A 19,343-nucleotide genomic window follows, 5' to 3' on the forward strand; every position below is an offset into this window, starting at 1 on the left:
CTCAGGCGGGCGATAACTTCCGCGCCGTTTAACGTGGCTTTATCAATCAATATTTTTTTTTGTAACCTCAATAACTTGGGTGGGCGGATATATTCGGAAAATATAGTAACTTTCATTTTTGCTGGCGTCTGTCGAGTCGTGGCAATCCAACAATGTGAATGACGGCCAGCTCGCCTGCAAGGAAAGGCAATGATTGATGAGGGAATTAATTAATACGCCACTTCCTTTCCGACGCTAGAAAAAACAAAACGAGTTTCCTCATGGTATAAATACTAATTCGGCGGCTAGCCGTGATTGACTGGAGCGGTAATTTTACCGTGATTAATAGAGAAATGTTGTGGTAATGTTGGAAATTGCTTATTGAATGTGGTCGACACATCGCGCCTTACACGTGTCCGTCTATTCATTTCTATAATGTCAGTTAATGTAATTTATTTGCTACATTCGATAAATAATCCATTTAGTATTGTAATTTGTTACAGCTATCGTGCTGTCATCTTGTAGAACAGAAAAAGCATCGAAACGAATAGAACTAAGTAGTTCACCCTATAGTAACCACTGGTACTTAACGAGTATTTTAATTCGAATCGTCGCCAAGAAAAACTGAGGGAATTAAACAAGACCACAGCGTCATTACTATCCCGCGAACGCCATATTTCTCAACCCTTTTTCTTGCCGTTTCAAAAGTTTTAATTAGTGCCAGAGGACATTATCCAGAACCCCGCTTCTGTCTCGGTCATTCGGACCTCCTTTCCGAAATAACCGATTTTACTTTTAATGCGCGTTAACTTTTGTCGAAGTTTGACAGTATCTGCGACTCTTTAGGGTAAATTCGTAAATAACCTCGTTTGTGGGTAATTCGATTTTAATTTCTTCATGAAACCCGTTGAGTTTCCACGAAACGGATGCAGCTTCTCCTAATCAATAATCCTTCTTTTCGATTAGGAGCACCTGCATCTGTTACATAATTAACAATTGGAACGAATTTTCGTTCCACTTTCGCTAATCGACACTGACTGGATGGTAAAATTACTAATGGCTTGACCCATTCGATTTTATTATTTGAAATTTTAACCTAGATACATTTTAATTAGGACGTTGAAACTTAAGCTGTGTTCAAAACGGCGCGCTTAAAGCCTTCGTCGAGCGCAAGTCAGCGCTGAGCGGGAAGATGAGTCGGTCTTAATCCCTGGCCTACTGGATGAATGGACATAATTTTCTGCACTTGACACCGTGTCTAGTCTCTCATTGTGCTGCAGCTCCGCTACGTAGCTCGCCGTGCTCCGTTTTGCTCCTTTTTATTGCTGTCACTCGTTAATGTATCTACATTTGTCTAACATTACAACTGCCATTGTTGTGTTGTATTGTAAGGCGTTGTTATCTTTATTGTTAAGGGTTGTTCGCGTTTTATTGGCGTGCAACTCAATTTGCGTGCGAATGGGAACGTATTCAAAATAGAAGGTTTGTGTTTGTTTAACTGTGAGTTGTGAGCCCGCGTTCTGTATCTCCACTAGTCGTTCGCTTGTCAATATATTTTGTCTTCAGCGGAAAACTCGCGTCAAAGTGGTCATTACTGCGATAAATTTCCGCCTTTAGAAATGATTTTAAAACGGTGAAAGAGAATCCTATTGTTTGTATTCAGAGGGAATTGGCTTATGAAAGCGATTCAAATTTTCAAGAGATTCAATTTACATAACGAGCGATTTGTACCTCATAGAGATTAAACCTTCTTCGCTCGTTCGTTTGCAGATATCCCTCGTTCTCGCTATAAAGATCGCCTTTTTAGGAGCCTATTCGGAAACGTCTTATTTTGAAACCACTTTAACAAAATTTGCGTTTGCCGATCTGTGAAATTATAAGAGGATGAAATCTTTTTACGAAATCTTATAGTGCTTTAAAATGAGACAGTCTTAAGATTGTTTTTACGTTCTTAAATATTTTACGTCCCTGGTTCGTAGTTGATAAAATATATAGGTGGATATATATAGGTAGATGCCTTCTACAATCCAAAACTGATTGTTGAACTATTGTGCCTGGAAATCCAGGCCTTACGAGGTTAATGAAGAGAACTTTAGTTATTACTTGTATCTTGAATCAATTATATTATGGAGAATTAATGTTTGGACAAACTACAACTGACGCACTAGGATGTACCAAAGATATTTAGGGTTATGAAAGTCTATTGCATACGGAAGATCCAATCGGATAATTTCTACATGACGTCACATAATACTTCTAGATGTACGGGATGAATGAGCCTTTATCTCTAATGCTATAACTTAGGAGTTACTGTACCGATGCATCTTTAAATAAATGTAAGATACTTATTCAACTCAAATCCAGCAAATGTTTTCTTCACTGTGTAATATGTAGATTTCAAGTTTTACCGAATTTCTACTCTACGGCTTGGTTGTTAAAGCTATTAACGTTTCTCCTTGTCTGGATCCGTTTGGTAAGTTTTTCAGCAGTAATAAACGAAAATGATACTTCCGTTCATACCAAGGACAGTTAAACGGAGCGCCATTCCCATCGGGTTATGCCTTTGCTCTTTCAGCTACAAGTTTTAATTAGTGTCAAAGATGATCGTAAAATTAAACAGTTTCATATTTCCTGTCCTCTTTGGCTTTGGGCGGAGCAATGTAATTGTACGGTTTTATAATGGCAGCAACTTATGTTACTTAGGGTTGTGAGTGCTGCTGTAATTAATTAGTGGTTGGAAAATGGTTTCAAGGCATTATGAAAAATATTTTGAGTGTCTTATGTTGCTTTGGCAAGCTTGGTAATCGCTATACGGGTGGGCAGAGCCGCGGTTTACTAGAATTACTACAATTGGTATTGACGTTAATGAATCATATTCGTGACAATCTACTATCCTATATTGATAGTCAAATATGTGTGAGATAGTCAAAGATCTGATTATGACCCTTGGTAGCCCAGTTGGTAGAACACTTGCCTCTCACTTCGAGGTCGCAGGTTCGAATCCTGCACATGCCGAATCCAAATGATTGTCGAATTTATTTTCGAATTCATAAATGATTATCACGTGCTCAGCGGTCAAGAAAAACATAGTGAAGAAACCCACATTTCATTCGGAGGTATGTGACCTAACACGTATTGGGCTGGTTTTCGCTTCGCGGCTTGGAAGGCCAGACAGGCGATTCTGTAAAAAACCGGACCTGTCCAATCTTCAAGTTAGGTAAGCGGACCCTGTGAAAAACGGGGTAATGCTAGGGAGATGATGTGTCCAAGATCTGATTATCGAATTGTATACCAAATGAAAGTGGTTATTCCACCGCTTCAAGTAAGTAGTAACCGGTATCAATGGCTCAATATGCCTTCCGAAGCACGGATCATCTTATTTTCGGACCTGTAATGTCCTAACCGAACTTTTTGTGACATATCCCCACCGGAATTTAAACCCGGGACCTCCGAAGCATGTCATAAGCCCAAAGGCCGTTAACTGAATAGTAAAGTAGACTAAAAGATTATCAAGGCAAAATGGACGAACATTACTTATAGACGACGTGAGCTAACCACCTCTATATTTTTACATCCAATTTATTTTTTATTATACCTTGTGTAGAAAGTCCATTATAATGGAGAGGACATAATCCTTCAGTTGGTTTTTACAACTTGTCCGATGGTTGTTAATTTATAAGTAGCTGGAATCATTTTTGTTTTTCCACTTTTAAGTAATCTGTGGTTTTTCTTCAGTCCCAGTCCAGTAAATTGTAAATTGAAATTTATGTGTGTGTATAATAAAAATAAAAAGTACAATCATATATATTCCAGTTTATGCGTAGCAAGGTGCCTGGAAACATTATGACTTGCCCTAGAACTGTACAGAAGGCTTTCAGCGTGAGTGGAAGAAGTAATATGTGAGGAAGAGTGCACTTAAATTGCGGACGGTATTTTATACAGCATAGCCGTATTAAAAATCAAATTTATTGAAACTGTAAAACTTTGTATTTCAGTGGAAATAGCGGTCAATTTTAACCTAGGTCATGAATTCGGCCGCTCGCTACAATAAGGTATTTTATGTAAAATATTTAATCGTATCTCATTTATATTTAATCATAACAGCCTTAGTGATCTAGGGGTTAGTGCGTTAGGTTCACGTTCTGGAGATTTGGGTTAGATTCCCGATGGGGACATTGTCGAAATTACTTTGTGAGAGTGTCCTTTGTTTGTTAAAAACATTGCAGGCTTGAATCACCTAATCGTTCGAAAAAGTATGCTGATTCCGTGCTTCGAAGGGCATGTTAAGCTTTAAGCACCTCCGCCATCGTTTTGATTCAGCCATATAGAGAATATCAATCCCAGTTAAATCCATTATAAAAAAAATCTAGTTAAAATTCAAAATCGAATTCGTGTCAGATTCTGTCACCTAGCGCACCATGCATCAAATAATATAAATTAGTATTCGAAGGGTTACTACATAATACTTATATTGGTGTTCGTTCGCTGTTTATCCCCCGGAAGAAAAGTGACGAAGATTTTGAAGTTTATAAAAATAGACAACAGCGGGACAAAAGCCTCGTCCTTATTACGATGAAAGGAATGGAGTTCTTCATTTTACTACTTTCGAAATGATTCCCAGAATTTTGCGCTCGCGTTACGCACAATCACTGTTTATGGTTTGATGTGCCAGCGAAATTAAATTTGCCATTTCTGATGTGTTTTTTTTTGTGAAAAGTAACTTCATGCTTACACGTGTAAAGAATTGTATGACTTGTGATTTTGCTTTTATCTCACAAATGCAGAGAGTGAGTAGGTAAGTAAGTACTTACTTAGAATGATTGATTCTGTTTCGAATATTGCGCCTTTCTACAATATTATGTTTCTTGTGTCTGACTTTCACATGACATCCATTATAATAAAAAAACAGTTAGATAGACAGTTTGATCCGTATCATTCTATGATTGCGATCAAAACTGACGAGTCTACGATATCGACGAGAATGTCGGCGACGGAAGCGATCCCTTTTTAAATGAGATCAGGGTTCATGGTAATTTAATAGCTCTATTTTTGTCATTCCATGTCGTGAGCCGTTGTAGCCCAGTTGGTAGAATGCTTGCCTCTCATTTTGAGATCGCAGTTTCGAATCCAGCACAGGCCTAAACCAATGATTGTTGAATTTGTTTTCGAATTCATGTTTGGATCATAAATGATTATCACGTGCTCAACGGTGAAGTAAAACATGGTGAAACCCAAATTCTCGAGAAGTGCATTTTCGGAGGTATGTGACCTAGCCTGAATTGGGCTGGTATTTCCTTCACGGGTTGGAACGTCAGATAGGCAGTCGCTTCTATAATAAACCGGACCTGTCAAATCTTCAGTTCAGGTAAGCGGACCCTGTGAAAAACGGGATAATGCTAGGGAGATGATTATCTTTGTCATTCCATCGGGTTAACCACGATCACCACCGGACAATTCAACCATCGGGCGATTAAGAGCTATGCTCACTAATGTACTTTGCTCTGAATACATATCTAGGTATACTTAATCGGACGAGAATTAGTTCGCTCTAACTACTCTAGGCTCAGAGAGTGTTCTAATGCTTTTATTAGGTACATTGAGATCGATCTTGGTCCATCATTCCCAATCAGCTCGCGACACCAAATACTTCAGGTCCCCGATACCGACCCCGCCGGCGTGGTCGACGATTTCCCTCATTCAGCGCTTATCGCTGTCGACCCACTAGGGTCGATTAATTCTTTCAAATATTTTTCCTCTCAGACGACGCCCTGACCCGAGGTTCGCGCCCAACTGGGCACCCTCAGGCCTGTTGTCTTAAACGTTGTACCGGGTGAAAGCCTACAGCGCTCCCCATTTGTCCGGCCAAGTAGTTAATGCCATCTGCGGCAAATCTACAATAAGTCACGTCAAAAAAAATAAATAAAAAAAGGTCCATCATTCGTACCACAAGCATCATAGCCCAACAGAACGTCTTCGTACTTTACAAACCGTATTGTTGAGGTTAAGTAGAAGTGTGTATTTCAGGAAAATCTTGACAAAAACCGTTGTGTTTTGTTACTTGAAAAATATGTAGTAAATAATCAAGTGCTACCCGCGATTGTTAATTTGCATTTTAAACCGGCGGCAGCGGTTGTCAAATTCACTCTCGCGATGGAGTTCACACGTCATCGGTTTCTACTAATTGGATGTATTGGACTTTACTTTTCAATAGTTGCGCAGTGATGGACGCCGTCGCTCGCCGACTGTCCACCATTGTACAGTATTGTGCATTTTACGCATCGTCGCGTAACATCATTCACGCTTCATCCAATGAATATTGCGTTAACTGGAATACTGGCTCATGAACGTCCAATTAATTTATTCCGGAACCCTTTGAAAAGTGCCGCGGGAAATTGTACCGAAACCCATTGTGTCAATTTCGTGTCGGCTGATATAATAACGTGTTGTCGAGAAAATACTTTTATGAATAACTACAGCAGAATAAAAAACGTTGTCGTTTGTGAGAAGAAAAAATGCCTTGCGAAAATTGAACGCCGCTGTCGGCCGGATGGAATTGACGGATTGAGTTAAACAACGTCACGAACTTGGATTGGAATAGAAAAGTAAATAACTATTTTTTGTCATTTGGCAGTTATCACCTGCTCCCAGCCGGTATGTAAGACTAAGCCGAGCTCAGGGCGCGTTATTTCATAAAGTAAATATTTATGAGGGAAAGGAGTTTTCCTTGCGCGTCCTCCCGTAAGCCGCCTGATCCGAAAAGACATAAACCTCCAGGGATTCAGTTCTAAGTTCACAAAGGCAACGTTAGGTATTTTTTATTTTCAGTATGAAAGAATGTATCTCTATTTCAGCTACATTTGCGATGTATAAAAATAAATAAGTATATATAAAAATGGAGAGATTGAATAAATAATATCTTTCGTGGATAAAATAAATATGTTGCAGAGAGCACTTTTAATGTGTTTCAAGCTTTTTATTTAATCATACACGTAGGTATATGGGTTTAAAGATTTATATTACTTGGACTTGAATTTTCCAGTAACATGGAATTTTTCAGTTGCATGATTGACTTTTAATGTTTTATACTTAGGTAAAAAAAATATTCGCATTCTTTAATCAATAAACGAAACTACTTCAGTAGGTATATGTGTTTGTAACCTCTCTGCACGTGTCCATATTATCTTATAAGTAGGTCCTTTCAACACATATGAGTTGTGCGATTAGCCTTTTTCTCGTTCGGACACTCAGGTGTCAGATGGGTGAGGTTGTGAGGTGGAATTAGGGATTACTGCGATCCCTCGGGTAGATCACCGTCATGTTTGATCTGCCCGCTCTGCTTGAAATAACACGGGCTCCTCTTAGGTACATGTATCAGGAAAGATTTCAGAGAAGTTTCTCGATACGCTTCTTCCTTGAATCTCTCTAGGTATTCTTTGCAGTCGCGATGCTTCGTTTCCTTGTTAAATATGCTGGTAACGTTGAAATTTATATTTATATAAGCAGTTTTTGTGTTGACATACGTAATTGCATACTCACAAGTTGTGTATTTTTTAGATTAATTTAGTAGCTATACTTACGAATAATTTATATTAATAAATCATCACCTCCCTATCATTATCCCGTTCTTCACAGGGTCCACTTACCTAACCTGAAGATTTGTCAGGTCTGGTTTTTAACAGAAGCGACTGCCTGCATGACCTTTATACCCGCGAAGGGAAAACCAGCCCAATAGAAGATAGGTCACATCTCACACACAAACAAGAAGAAACAAGCAAGAACAAACAAATAAGAATTCAAAACTATCAAAAATCATAGACAGTTATTACATAAATTTTATTTGTCTCGATGTTCATCGTACTAAGTTTTATAGTCTCTAATATACTTTGGAGTGTATTGTTTAGAAACACGGAGTGTAAGAAAGGCCCTAACGCGCATTTTGTATGAGCATATCACTGGTTCAACCCCACTCTCTTTTACTACTACTCCTGCAAACAGGTAACTAGGATAGCTCTACTGCTTTTCAAATTCCATAGCCACTTTCCTGGCAATGTACATATTTTATATGAAAGGCTGCAATTTCATCATTATTTTAGGTAAGGTACTGCATACAAAAGTATTTTTTTGATAAATAGCCAATCGTACTAGGGCTTTTAGCTTTCCTGTGATAAGGAGGGCTATCTTTACATGATAGTAGATATTTTTTTCCCTACATGTTACAATGCTCAAGTCACCTTTTAGTATACTATCACTGAGTTCCGTGCGTCGTAAAGTTTGCGGACGAGTGGAGTGCAAAATTGAAGTATGAACTATTTGCTCATACTTCTATGACGCGTGTTTCGCGCTCACTTCCAACCTCTTTCTTCTATTCCATGGTTGCTACATAATTCCTGTTACAAACAAGTTGTATCACTAACTCAAACTTTGTGTTAAAACAAACATTTAACTTACTAAATATTATTTTCCGTTGCAGGAGAACTTTACCAGTAAGCTGTTTATAAAAGTATAAATTGTCGCAACTGGGATTGCGAGGTTTGTGGCTAAAGAACGCCTAGTTTTTATTGGAAGGTTAATAATAGAAGGATTCAGATTTTTTACCTGTGTCTAGTTATTTAAAAATCAATGGTGTGACATTTCAGACTAGAGTTTTTTACGCTCGTTTTGTAGGCCACTAGTCTAGATATTTTGATTAACGGTTACTCGGGAAGGCACTTATGTCTATATAATATGTGTGTGATGCACATTTCTGTGTTTAGCTATATTGGTTATCATATACTTAAAACGATTTTAAGCAAACCACTCGAACTAGACATTAAATAGAACCTAACTGTCGACTTTAAAATAGTAACTGTAATTGTCGTATTTATACAAATGTCCGGGAATTTTTACCCAAAATAAGCGCATGAAAAAGTAAACCACGGAATTCTTTTAAATGAATTGAGTAGGGACCGGGGGATCCATGGAAAAAAGTAAAAAGTGCCCACGTTTATGCAAATTTTACGCGAATTTTTTTAACTTACTCACCGACTTTGTATTCTTATTATTTGCCAACAACAGGGGTCGAGCGTTATTCAGATTTGACGTAAAATATTAAGTAAACGTAAGCCGAGGTTTGTATCGTACGCGACGCCGACGGCGCGAGGATATAGTGACGAATTTCTCGATTTATTTATGAAATCGTCACTGTCACATTTATTACTGTCAGACTTCATGCAAAACAAATTATGGCTATTTCTCAGTCAGAAATGACTCTTGAGATGAGAGGTACAATGGTCAAGTTATTGTATTGGACTTGCGAGAAGCTTGCTATTTGCAGATTAAACTAAACTAATAATGTTACGAGCGGCCAGCTTTAATCGAAAGTGCAGTACCTACTCTCTGAAGATTTCCTGGCACAGCTTTAATAAAGACGATATTGCTTAACTAATCTTATATTTTTTAATAGGAACACTGTTCATTCAACCTTTAAAAATCTTTTTATTTTTAAATTATGCTAACTAAAGTAGATATTTAATAGTTGTGCACGTTCAAATCGTAGATGTGGTTTCCGACTATTATTGGTATTACAGTACCTATTGCTGTAATCTCATACAGTTCAGCGATAGAGCAAATGTCAATTTCTTGTAATTTCATGTAGGTTGTAGTTGGAAGAGATTTCTACTACATACAGGGTGTTAGTGACATCGTAACGAAAACTTTGAGGGGCGATTGCGACGAAAAATTCCACTTGATATTAACTCAGAATCAATAATCCCCCTGAGAATTCGATACGATGTCACTAACACCCTGTATAAGTTGAACTGTTTGTATGTCTTGTGTTAGTCGAATTGTCTTTGTATACAATAAATTGTAAAATAAAATGACAAATTTGACAATGAGCAATACTATCCAATTTTTGGTTCCCTCTTCTTTTTCTATCCTGTGGGTTGTGAGGTGAATTACCAACCTCATCAACCCTGGTTTCCTTAATGCCAAATATAGTAATAATAATGTTAGGGTGTCAATATTGGGGAAGGTGTCCACGTTTGACCGGTATAAAAAGTCCTGTATAAATCCGCATAGGGTTTTAACTTATCTGCTTTCTCAATTATAATTGGTAGATGGTCTGTACGTAATCGAAGGCTCGAGGCCAACAATTTTTAGAGCGCAGACTGAATATTCGAAACGACATGACGCGTGCACTCTTGTCTCTCCCCTGCGCCGCCGCCGTCCAGTTTGCGGCGTTAAGATCTACGGACTAATGCGTTGATGTGACAACCCTAAAAGGAGTACATACCGTGCTTGCCGGTGTTGGCGGCCGCGAGGGCGGTGCTAAGTACCAACAGCTGCGCCAGCATGCTCCTGCGCCGCGTCCCCGCACATCGAGCCCCCTGCGCCTCGTTCACGCGATATACTGCAACAATGAATAGTAAAATTAACTATTAACAGGGATGGCACATCGGGGTTGCCACTCCGTTGCGACGACGGACATGTGGCATTGACATGCCACAGCATTCATTATTAATTTGACAATCCGTTCTGACGATATACGATAGTAACGCCCGTCTAACATCTCTCGCAGTGGAACAAGTTAAAAATTATATGCGTATTCAAACTTTACACTCGCCTACTATTTTGCTTTTTCTTGGTGTGGATAAGTATTAAATCATTTTTATTTTTGCCAGAGTAAAAATTTACAGTAAGATGCATGAGACTATCCAGTTATCATTTTACCACAGCGGGAGATCAGAGTCCATCCAAAAAAACATTCCGCACTTTGCTTTTGAATGACTACATCAAAGTTACAAAAGCAAACACGTACTTATCAAATTAAATGTAACTCTACTAATAAATAAAAACTAACGATCTTTTTTTTATTTATCGGAACGGGATGTCAGTAAGTTTGACATTTAGATAATCATGTCGAGGGAAGAGTCGACATTGCATTGGAACAAATACTTAGTTTACTACGGTTGAAAGAGGGATTTAGTCTTACACTAAGTTAAACCAACTAAATAGATAATGTATGTGACCGTTGGGCCCTCGTATTTTGGAATAAAAGTCGATTTAAATTCTTATAATGTTGTTCCTATGACTCCTTGAGAGTGCAGTGCACGGAATTCCCCATAAAAATTCAATGCCGTGGTCGTTTCCACCCCACCTGCTCTAGCTACATTTACACCTAAGTAAAAACTATTGGAGTGTGTTTCCACGAAGATAGCGAACCGGATATTCAGCTTTTAAACCTTCCCTTTCCATTACAGTATTCTAAAGAGTAAGAATGGAATAATCTCTTAATGGCTAACGAAAAGCTCAGGAAATTAGTTTAAATAGACCGTTGTTAATAAATTTTCGCAATTCCTTTTCAGGCGTCGTAAAACTGTAGTCGAGTAGAACTGGAAACAACCGCCTATCGGAGTTTTCGTTGTGAAAAAAAATATAATTCCGTTGAGGAACCGAGAGCGGTTTGAATAACAACTCTTTAATTGAAAGTTTAGCAATTTGCTCGTACCCTCCCGAATGGACCCGAAGGCGCGTGGCAACTCTCATCCACCGCGTTTCAAAATTGAACGTAGGCAGATGCTCTTAATTACCGGGCCAGATGCTGGCCTCTCCCCGCTTATCTCGAGATGAACCTCCACCTCGCAGGCCACCGACGGTATTTGCCCGCTAAGAAGTGTTTAAATGACTTTTTTTCAGAGCCCAATTCGTATGCCGCCGCTGTCGGTAATTATGAAGTTACATAATCCGGGACTAATCCAGTAATTAAGTATCGACACGAAAGAGAAAACCTTCCAAAAAATACTTCGGTATTCGCAATTTGGCGTAATTACACGAAATTAAAGCTTGTTAAATTAATTGCTATTCAAATAGAACCTACATTATCGATTTCAATTTGTGTTTTCTGGGAAGGATTTTTCATGTCGATCACGTGGACTGGGTTTTGTTACAATATATAAATTACATAAGATGATTTGCGTGTGGAGAGGCCTGTACATAGACGGCACGCGTATGATCTCGACCAGGGAACTTTTACAAGGGTTTGAGTTTTCGAATAATGTCTTCGTAAGTGCCCTCCACTCTGAGATATGAGTCGTAGTCAAATAGAGAGATATCTCAATATGAAGACGTCGTAACGTGGGTGGCGGCGGGGCGGCGGGGCGGCGGCGGCGGCCGCTCCGCTACGTGCGGTGTCACACGAGTGAATCAAACTTCCCTTTACATTTTATCTAACTGCTAGGGCGGTCGAGTTTATGTTCCTCGCCCTACTTGATTTAGTTTTGATGGCGGAAGGGAACGGCTTTTAGATAAATGATTTCCAGCCGCCTCGCACTCGAAAGTGATTTTAAGCTTTGCAACAATGTTTTAATTTATCGGATACCGAGGTTTGGGTGGAATTGATGCAACGTTTATGTACGTAATCTACTTAATGAAATGGATTGCTTCTCAGGGGATGGTGGAGTGGATTGGTTTATTATTATTACTAAAAACGCATCTGGGGTTTCGTATTTCAATAATATATTTGTCATTGGAATGGCTGCCATAAAACATCTGTAAGTATATTAGTTTATTTACTACATTTCCTCGCTACTTACACGAGTAATTCCATTACGACAAAAAAATAAATTACGTTGAATATTTATTATTGTAAGAATAGTTCAGAGGAAAAATATTTACATAAGAAAGGTTGCTTCGCTTTTTCGTCAACTGTTGCGTCAAGTGTAGTTATGTTATGCTGACAATTTGTATGGGAATCACTTCTGACACGTAGGTGACTTTCTTTCATGTTCCAAAAAAAAATCATTGTATTATAAGTATTTCTCTTAAATCTCTTATATATACCAAAGGATACAAAACGTTCGAAAATGTGTTTTATAGCAAAATAAACAATCGTTTATTTCAAATTGAATATTCTATTTTCCATACTCTGCGCGTTTCTAGACGAATAGAAACAAAAAATTATCGCTCTAATTAGTCGTCTCAAAATATACAATTAATAGGCTAAATATTATTATATTAAAGCCTAAATATTTTATTCAATGGTATTGGTATTCTAATAAGAGATCATTGAACAAAATAATTAAACTTCTTTTTTAAGTTCGGTTGAAAGATTTTTCCAAATCATGTAACTAATGTATGACTTATTTTTTAACTAAAACGGATACGTGAATCTATTTCTCATGTTCACATGTTAAAATGAAACATTTTGTTTATTCAAGTCAAGTGGGTCGTGTAAACGCGCAATCATACAACACCCTTAGTCATTATTCATAGGTGCCAGGAAAATCTCTAGCAAAACGGTTCTCGAGACTATTTTGTGAAACGAAAAAATACTGTCTTGACTTTTGATAAACAAAAATAGTGTCCCAAAATATGTATTTGAAGCATTATAATAATATATTATGTAACTATTTACTACTTCTTAATATTCTTAATATTTACACATTATTTAAAGAGAATCCAAACATTTGTTGTTATTTTGTTTCTGCAAACTAAGTATCACACTTTTAAAATTATAATTTATTTTTAAGTAAGTACACAAGAAAAAGGAGTCGAAAAAGGGTTTATATTTATACATAAATTATAAAGAAAGCTAATACAATCATCTATAATTTTTTTTTTAAATATCCAACTTCTATAGTTTAAAACAGTTTGATATTTTAAAAGTGTTCTACTTAAGTACTTACTTAGTTAGTTAGTGTAGATAGATAAACTTATTTAAATTATTAAATAAATAATTGTTTTCTATATAAAATGACGTTTTTAAATTGTAATTAAATGTTTGCAATAAAAAAATCAACAAATCATACCTAGACATTGAAATGCTAAAAGCGTAAACTTGTGACTCTTGATACCGTAGCTTAATGCATGGTGTTTTGGTAGGTGGAGCACAACATTAACATGAATATTTATTAAGCAATGAGCTACGAAACTTTGTTGATACAAGTTTCTGTGTTGTATTATAATATAACGTCATTATACAACAAACGGTAAATTATCGAACAACTATTAATGGCGCATATCAGAGCCCGTCAGGTTCGCGTCTCGACTAATTGCTCCACAACACTATGAGTATCATGGCTTAATTAGTTGCTACAATTGTGCGGTAATGCGATCAAAACGCTCACTGGGGATCTCTGCCAAGCTGCCAGCGAATGTGTTAACGGGTTCTAATCAAAGAGTCGTTAGCCGTTGAGTCGATTACGACTATTCCGACTACAGAGGGATACAATGGGAGCGGCGACACTTCCGACTGATAAGCGGGCGGAAAGCACGATCTTGCGACAGATCGCCGTGTTAGACGGGCGGTTTAGGTAAGTCGTTTGCGGTATTTCTTGGGCAGGTTGGATAAGCGAACAGTGATAAGTTGCGTGCTGCGTTACCTTGCAGCGCTTATCGATGGGAAAAGATCGTAAAAATGTAATGATAACGTTGCTTTGGTAGATTACTTGATATAAAATGTCATTCCGTGATCATGGCACTTGCAAAAGTGTCGAAATATCGGGAGTCTCACATCCCCATTTAAACGCGGTAAGAACCCGTTATTATGTGCTTTAATTATAAAATGTACTGCCTTGAAATACTTGTAGATCGATCAGAATTGTTTGGTTCAACGCTGTGAATGTTTGTATATTATTTAAGAACGTGGCATTTCAAACAGTCCGAATACCTACTTTTAAAACGTACTTGTAGGATATGTTATCGGAAATATATGTTTGTTCAGTGAAATGTAATGAATGTTTAATCATGGCTATCATAAGGTTATAATAAGTATTTTATTATATATATCAGAAAACAGTTTTATTATTAGTAATAAAAAGTTGTTTAGTTAATATTTTCTTTGTCAATATCAACCTAACTTTTATTTCAGTGAATCCACATGTGGATACAAATATCAGACTTTGAGTTAAAATGAGTATAGAAACAACATAATAGAAATAAGTAGGTACGTACGGAGTGTTAGTGACATCGCAACGATAACTTTGAGGGATGATTCAGACCATGACTGTGAGTTGATATCAAGTAGAATTTTCGATCGCAAAAGTATTGAGCTTTTACGACACGACATTCCACTTGATATCAACTCAGAATCATGGCATGCGTCATCCCCCAAAGCTTTCGTTACTATGTTACTAACACCCATACATACCCGTATGGCTATCAATAATTTCTTGTACTTGGTAGTGACATCATAACGAATACTGAGGGGGGCAATTCGGCTCATGATTCTGAGTTAATATCAAGTGGAATTTTCAACTCTATATATATTGAAGGTATAAACCTTCTGGAATGTCTACCCAAGAAGCTTATACAAACAACATTTGACATCTCATTACATTTGTCCACACTAGTCTCCCTAGCTAATAACGTATGGAAAGCTCATTAGAACGCTAACCGCACACGTTCGTAAACGTAGCAATAACGCGAACGCAACATTACCGCAAACGTAACTATATGCGTTTTGGTGGTCTAACAATTAATCTTCATTAATGGCGGAGAAGCTATGTGTGGTCGGGTCAAAGTCAAGCAAGATGCGGCCACGTGTCCCATACCGTCCAAGCTTCAACTATTTTAATGTACTGTATAAGACGTTTAGGAACTCAGAGATCATTTGTAATGTTAAATTGGTTAAAATTATACCGTCGAATTGTGCTTGCGGGGAAACTATATGGCAATGTGATGAATGATTGGAAGGTATATAATGTGCCTATTGAATAAATATCTATTAAGTGAAAGATATAAAAACGTCAAGTCAATCCATTCAAGAACTTCAAGAAAAATATGCCCACATAAGACAAACTATTTTGTTGCTTGACTTAATATTTGCAGTTTCTGTAATCAAAACCTCATTTATTTTATTTTTAAATTAAGTATTAAAAGAAAGAAACATTTAATATTTTAGGACACCACATGTACATATAGATTAGTTTCATAGCTAGCTATCTTTATTTTAATTTTTTGTTTAAGAATGTTACAAACTTGCATGTTTTAAAAACATAAACAGCTTATATACGTTCCACTGCTGGATTCGAGCCTCCCTTCAATCAACCGGAGCGGTTATGGAGTATATGTGGTGGACCACGCTACTCCACTGGTGGATGTCTTTTTACGGTTAATTGCCGGGACCAACAGTTTAACGTGCCATCCGAAGCACGGAGTCTTGTTACTTTTGCAGTAAATTCAGTCTGCAATGTCATTTACTAAACAAAAGACAGTTTCACAAAGGAATTTCGATAACCTACTAAACACTCTTAAATTAGGCACTCTTAATAAGACAAGCTTTTTTCATAACCGATAATTAATATTAATTAAAATTCCCCGTGTGTTCTCAAATTGGCGGGCAATAACTAAAAACGAGGATATTAATTTATGAGGATATTTCGCCTTTTGAATACACAATGTTATTGCGATTTTCACTCATTAGGGGAAGGAAAAAATGGCGAAAATTCTAGAGATCTGTAATGAATGCGAAATTAATGCGAAGTGGCGCGCTATAAATCTCGTGGGCCTTTAGGGCAATAAAACAAAAAACGGGAATTACCAGTTTGATACACAAAAAGTTTGTTTGGCAAGTGCCGGTGCGGGGCGCGCTTAGCGGGTTCGGCTGGCGTAGGTACCACCCTCGCACATCCACCTCTATATTCCAATTTCCACTTTATGTGTTTGGACATGTTCACGGGAACTCGTTTATTTCAGTTAGTGTTGACGGTATGCGTGGCGGTACAACTTCGTTTGCATTTAATTGGCACTTCTATAACTGTTTAAGAAAGAGGAAAATGTTGATGAAATATTTAGCGGAATGTCTCCCACTGGCGAAACTTTTCAGCACGAACGAACTTTACAGGACTTAATAGTAGGTCTTCAATTAATGTTACGCATCCATAATTTATTATTAAGGCAACTTTTTGATGTATTATTTAAGTAAGTAGCTAATTCATTTTTCAAGATTATTAAGAACGATAGCTTTACAGACTGGAAAATAATTAAGCATTTTCGCGTAGAACATGCCAATTATGTTTAGTTAAAAACAAGAGTATTACGAGGGAATTTTCTAAAAGAATCGTTTACGATAGACAAATGGTTATGAATATTTATAAAGCAATCACTAATTATTGGGTAACGTCATAAAAACTTTAGCTGTGATGGAAAATCGTCTATCCATACTAATATTATAAATGAGACAGTGTCTGTGTGTTTGTTTATCTGTCTTTCACAGCGAATAGAGCTTCGAATTCACGTGATTTTTAGGTGGAAATATTTGAACTTTACATTCTATCCTCAAATGAAAAGACTATGAAGACAATGAAATGAATATACCTAACAGTAGTGTATTAAAATAATACTCTGTTCCGAGTTCCATATCAGGAATAATCCGTGTTACCCCGAATATAAAGCAAGCGAAGCCGCGGGCACAAGCTAGTTGGCTATATGACCTCCTCAGAGAGCGTTTAACTAATAGAAAGTTTGTTAAAAGCAAATATTTACGTTTTTTTTTTATTGAATTTTATGTTAGAAATAACATTTGTTTCGTTCAAATACAATCTTTCACGAAGACATCGTTTTTTCGATTTTTGTTTTTTGTTGTTTTTCATAACAAGCAAAAACCATTAAGCTAAATTATTGCAACGATTATTTTTAGGTAATTATATAACATAAACAGCCTTTATACGTCCCACTGCTGGGCACAGAGCTTCCCTCAATCAACTGGAGGGGGTATGTAACACACTCCACCACGCTGTTCCAATGCGGTATGGTGGAGGTGTTTTACGGCTAATATGCCTTTGGAATAAGTAGTTATTAATATATCATAGCGCAGCGAAGAGCCTACAATTAAGTTCACTAACAATATAAATAAAATTATCTTGAACCTGAAAATAAATTATTATACCTCGCCGTCTACAAAGTAGTAAAAATTATCTTATATTATTTTTAGTTTAGTTTTATTGATCCGTGGGAGGATGATAGATTTATTACTATGTTTACACACTGAATAACATTCTTCGGTAAATATATCTCTCAATTTGAATGATGACCAGCCTGGGATTGCCAAACTCACATTGTACTTACTTAGATAATAGGCCCAAAATTAAAACATTTAAATATTTAATTTATTTTGTTATTTAAGGCAGTATTTATCTGACCATTTAGGTTTACACATAACATAAACAGTCTATATACGTCCCACTGCTGGGCACAGGCTTTCCCTCAGTTAACCGGAGGACGTATGGAGCATACTCCACCACGCTGCTCCACTGCGAGTTGGTGGAGGTATTTGGGCTAGTAGCCCAGGACCAACGGTTTAGCGTGCCTTCCGGAGCACGGAATTATCTTACTTTTTCGGACAATCAGGTAACTCAAGCCTGCAATATCCTTGCCAAACAAAGGGGAGTCTCACATAGTGATTTCGACAATGTCCCCATCGGGAATCGAACCCGTTCTCCAGATCGTGAGCCCAACGCCCTTGCCACTAGATCACGGAAACCGCTCCATTGCCTGCTATTTAGGTTTATCTACCTTAATTGAACGTATCAACGTCGAACGGCAGCACCTAGAGCCATAGTACTTAAAGAACGGATTCGCCAACCTTTAAATAACACGCGATTCATCCCGGTAGGTTCTTCTATGTCCATAGGTACTACTATCTAACCAGTCCATTTTCTAATGTCCCGGGATTTCTCAACCGAAGACAAAAGATAATAGACCTTGTTAAAAATTTTTCAAAGTTTGATAACAGTAACGGCAATATTATTCGTTTAAATAGGTACTATTTTTAGGCTATTTATAGGAGTACCTATGGACATAGAAGAACCTACCGGGATGAATCGCGTGTTATTCAAAGGTTGGCGAATCCGTTCTTTAAGTACTATGGCTCTAGGTGCTGCCGTTCGACGGCAATGGAGCGGTTTCCGTGATCTAGTGGCAAGGGCGTTGGGCTCACGATCTGGAGGACGGGTTCGATTCCCGATGGGGACATTGTCGAAATCACTATGTGAGACTCCCCTTTGTTTGGCAAGGATATTGCAGGCTTGAGTTACCTGATTGTCCGAAAAAGTAAGATAATTCCGTGCTCCGGAAGGCACGCTAAACCGTTGGTCCTGGGCTACTAGCCCAAATACCTCCACCAACTCGCAGTGGAGCAGCGTGGTGGAGTATGCTCCATACGTCCTCCGGTTAACTGAGGGAAGGCCTGTGCCCAGCAGTGGGACGTATATAGGCTGTTTATGTTATGTGTAAACCTAAATGGTCAGATAAATACTGCCTTAAATAACAAAATAAATTAAATATTTAAATGTTTTAATTTTGGGCCTATTATCTAAGTAAGTACAATGTGAGTTTGGCAATCCCACGCTGGTCATCATTCAAATTGAGAGATATATTTACCGAAG

General features: G+C 37.6%; 1 protein-coding gene across 1 annotated transcript in view; it reads right to left on the bottom strand.

Moving 5' to 3' along the window:
* Nucleotides 1-10,350, bottom strand: part of LOC126371683 (lachesin-like) — a 46,871-nt gene extending 36,521 nt beyond the window's left edge. Inside the window, exon 1 of the mRNA XM_050016974.1 lies at nucleotides 10,253-10,350. Within this exon, the coding sequence (XP_049872931.1) occupies nucleotides 10,253-10,313 (61 nt within the window). The 5' untranslated portion in view covers nucleotides 10,314-10,350. The remainder of the gene's footprint in view (nucleotides 1-10,252) is intronic.
* Between the last annotated feature and the right edge of the window lie 8,993 nt (nucleotides 10,351-19,343).

This window comes from Pectinophora gossypiella, chromosome 2 (genome assembly GCF_024362695.1).
Source record: "Pectinophora gossypiella chromosome 2, ilPecGoss1.1, whole genome shotgun sequence".
In the NCBI taxonomy this organism is placed as follows: Eukaryota; Metazoa; Arthropoda; class Insecta; order Lepidoptera; family Gelechiidae; genus Pectinophora; species Pectinophora gossypiella.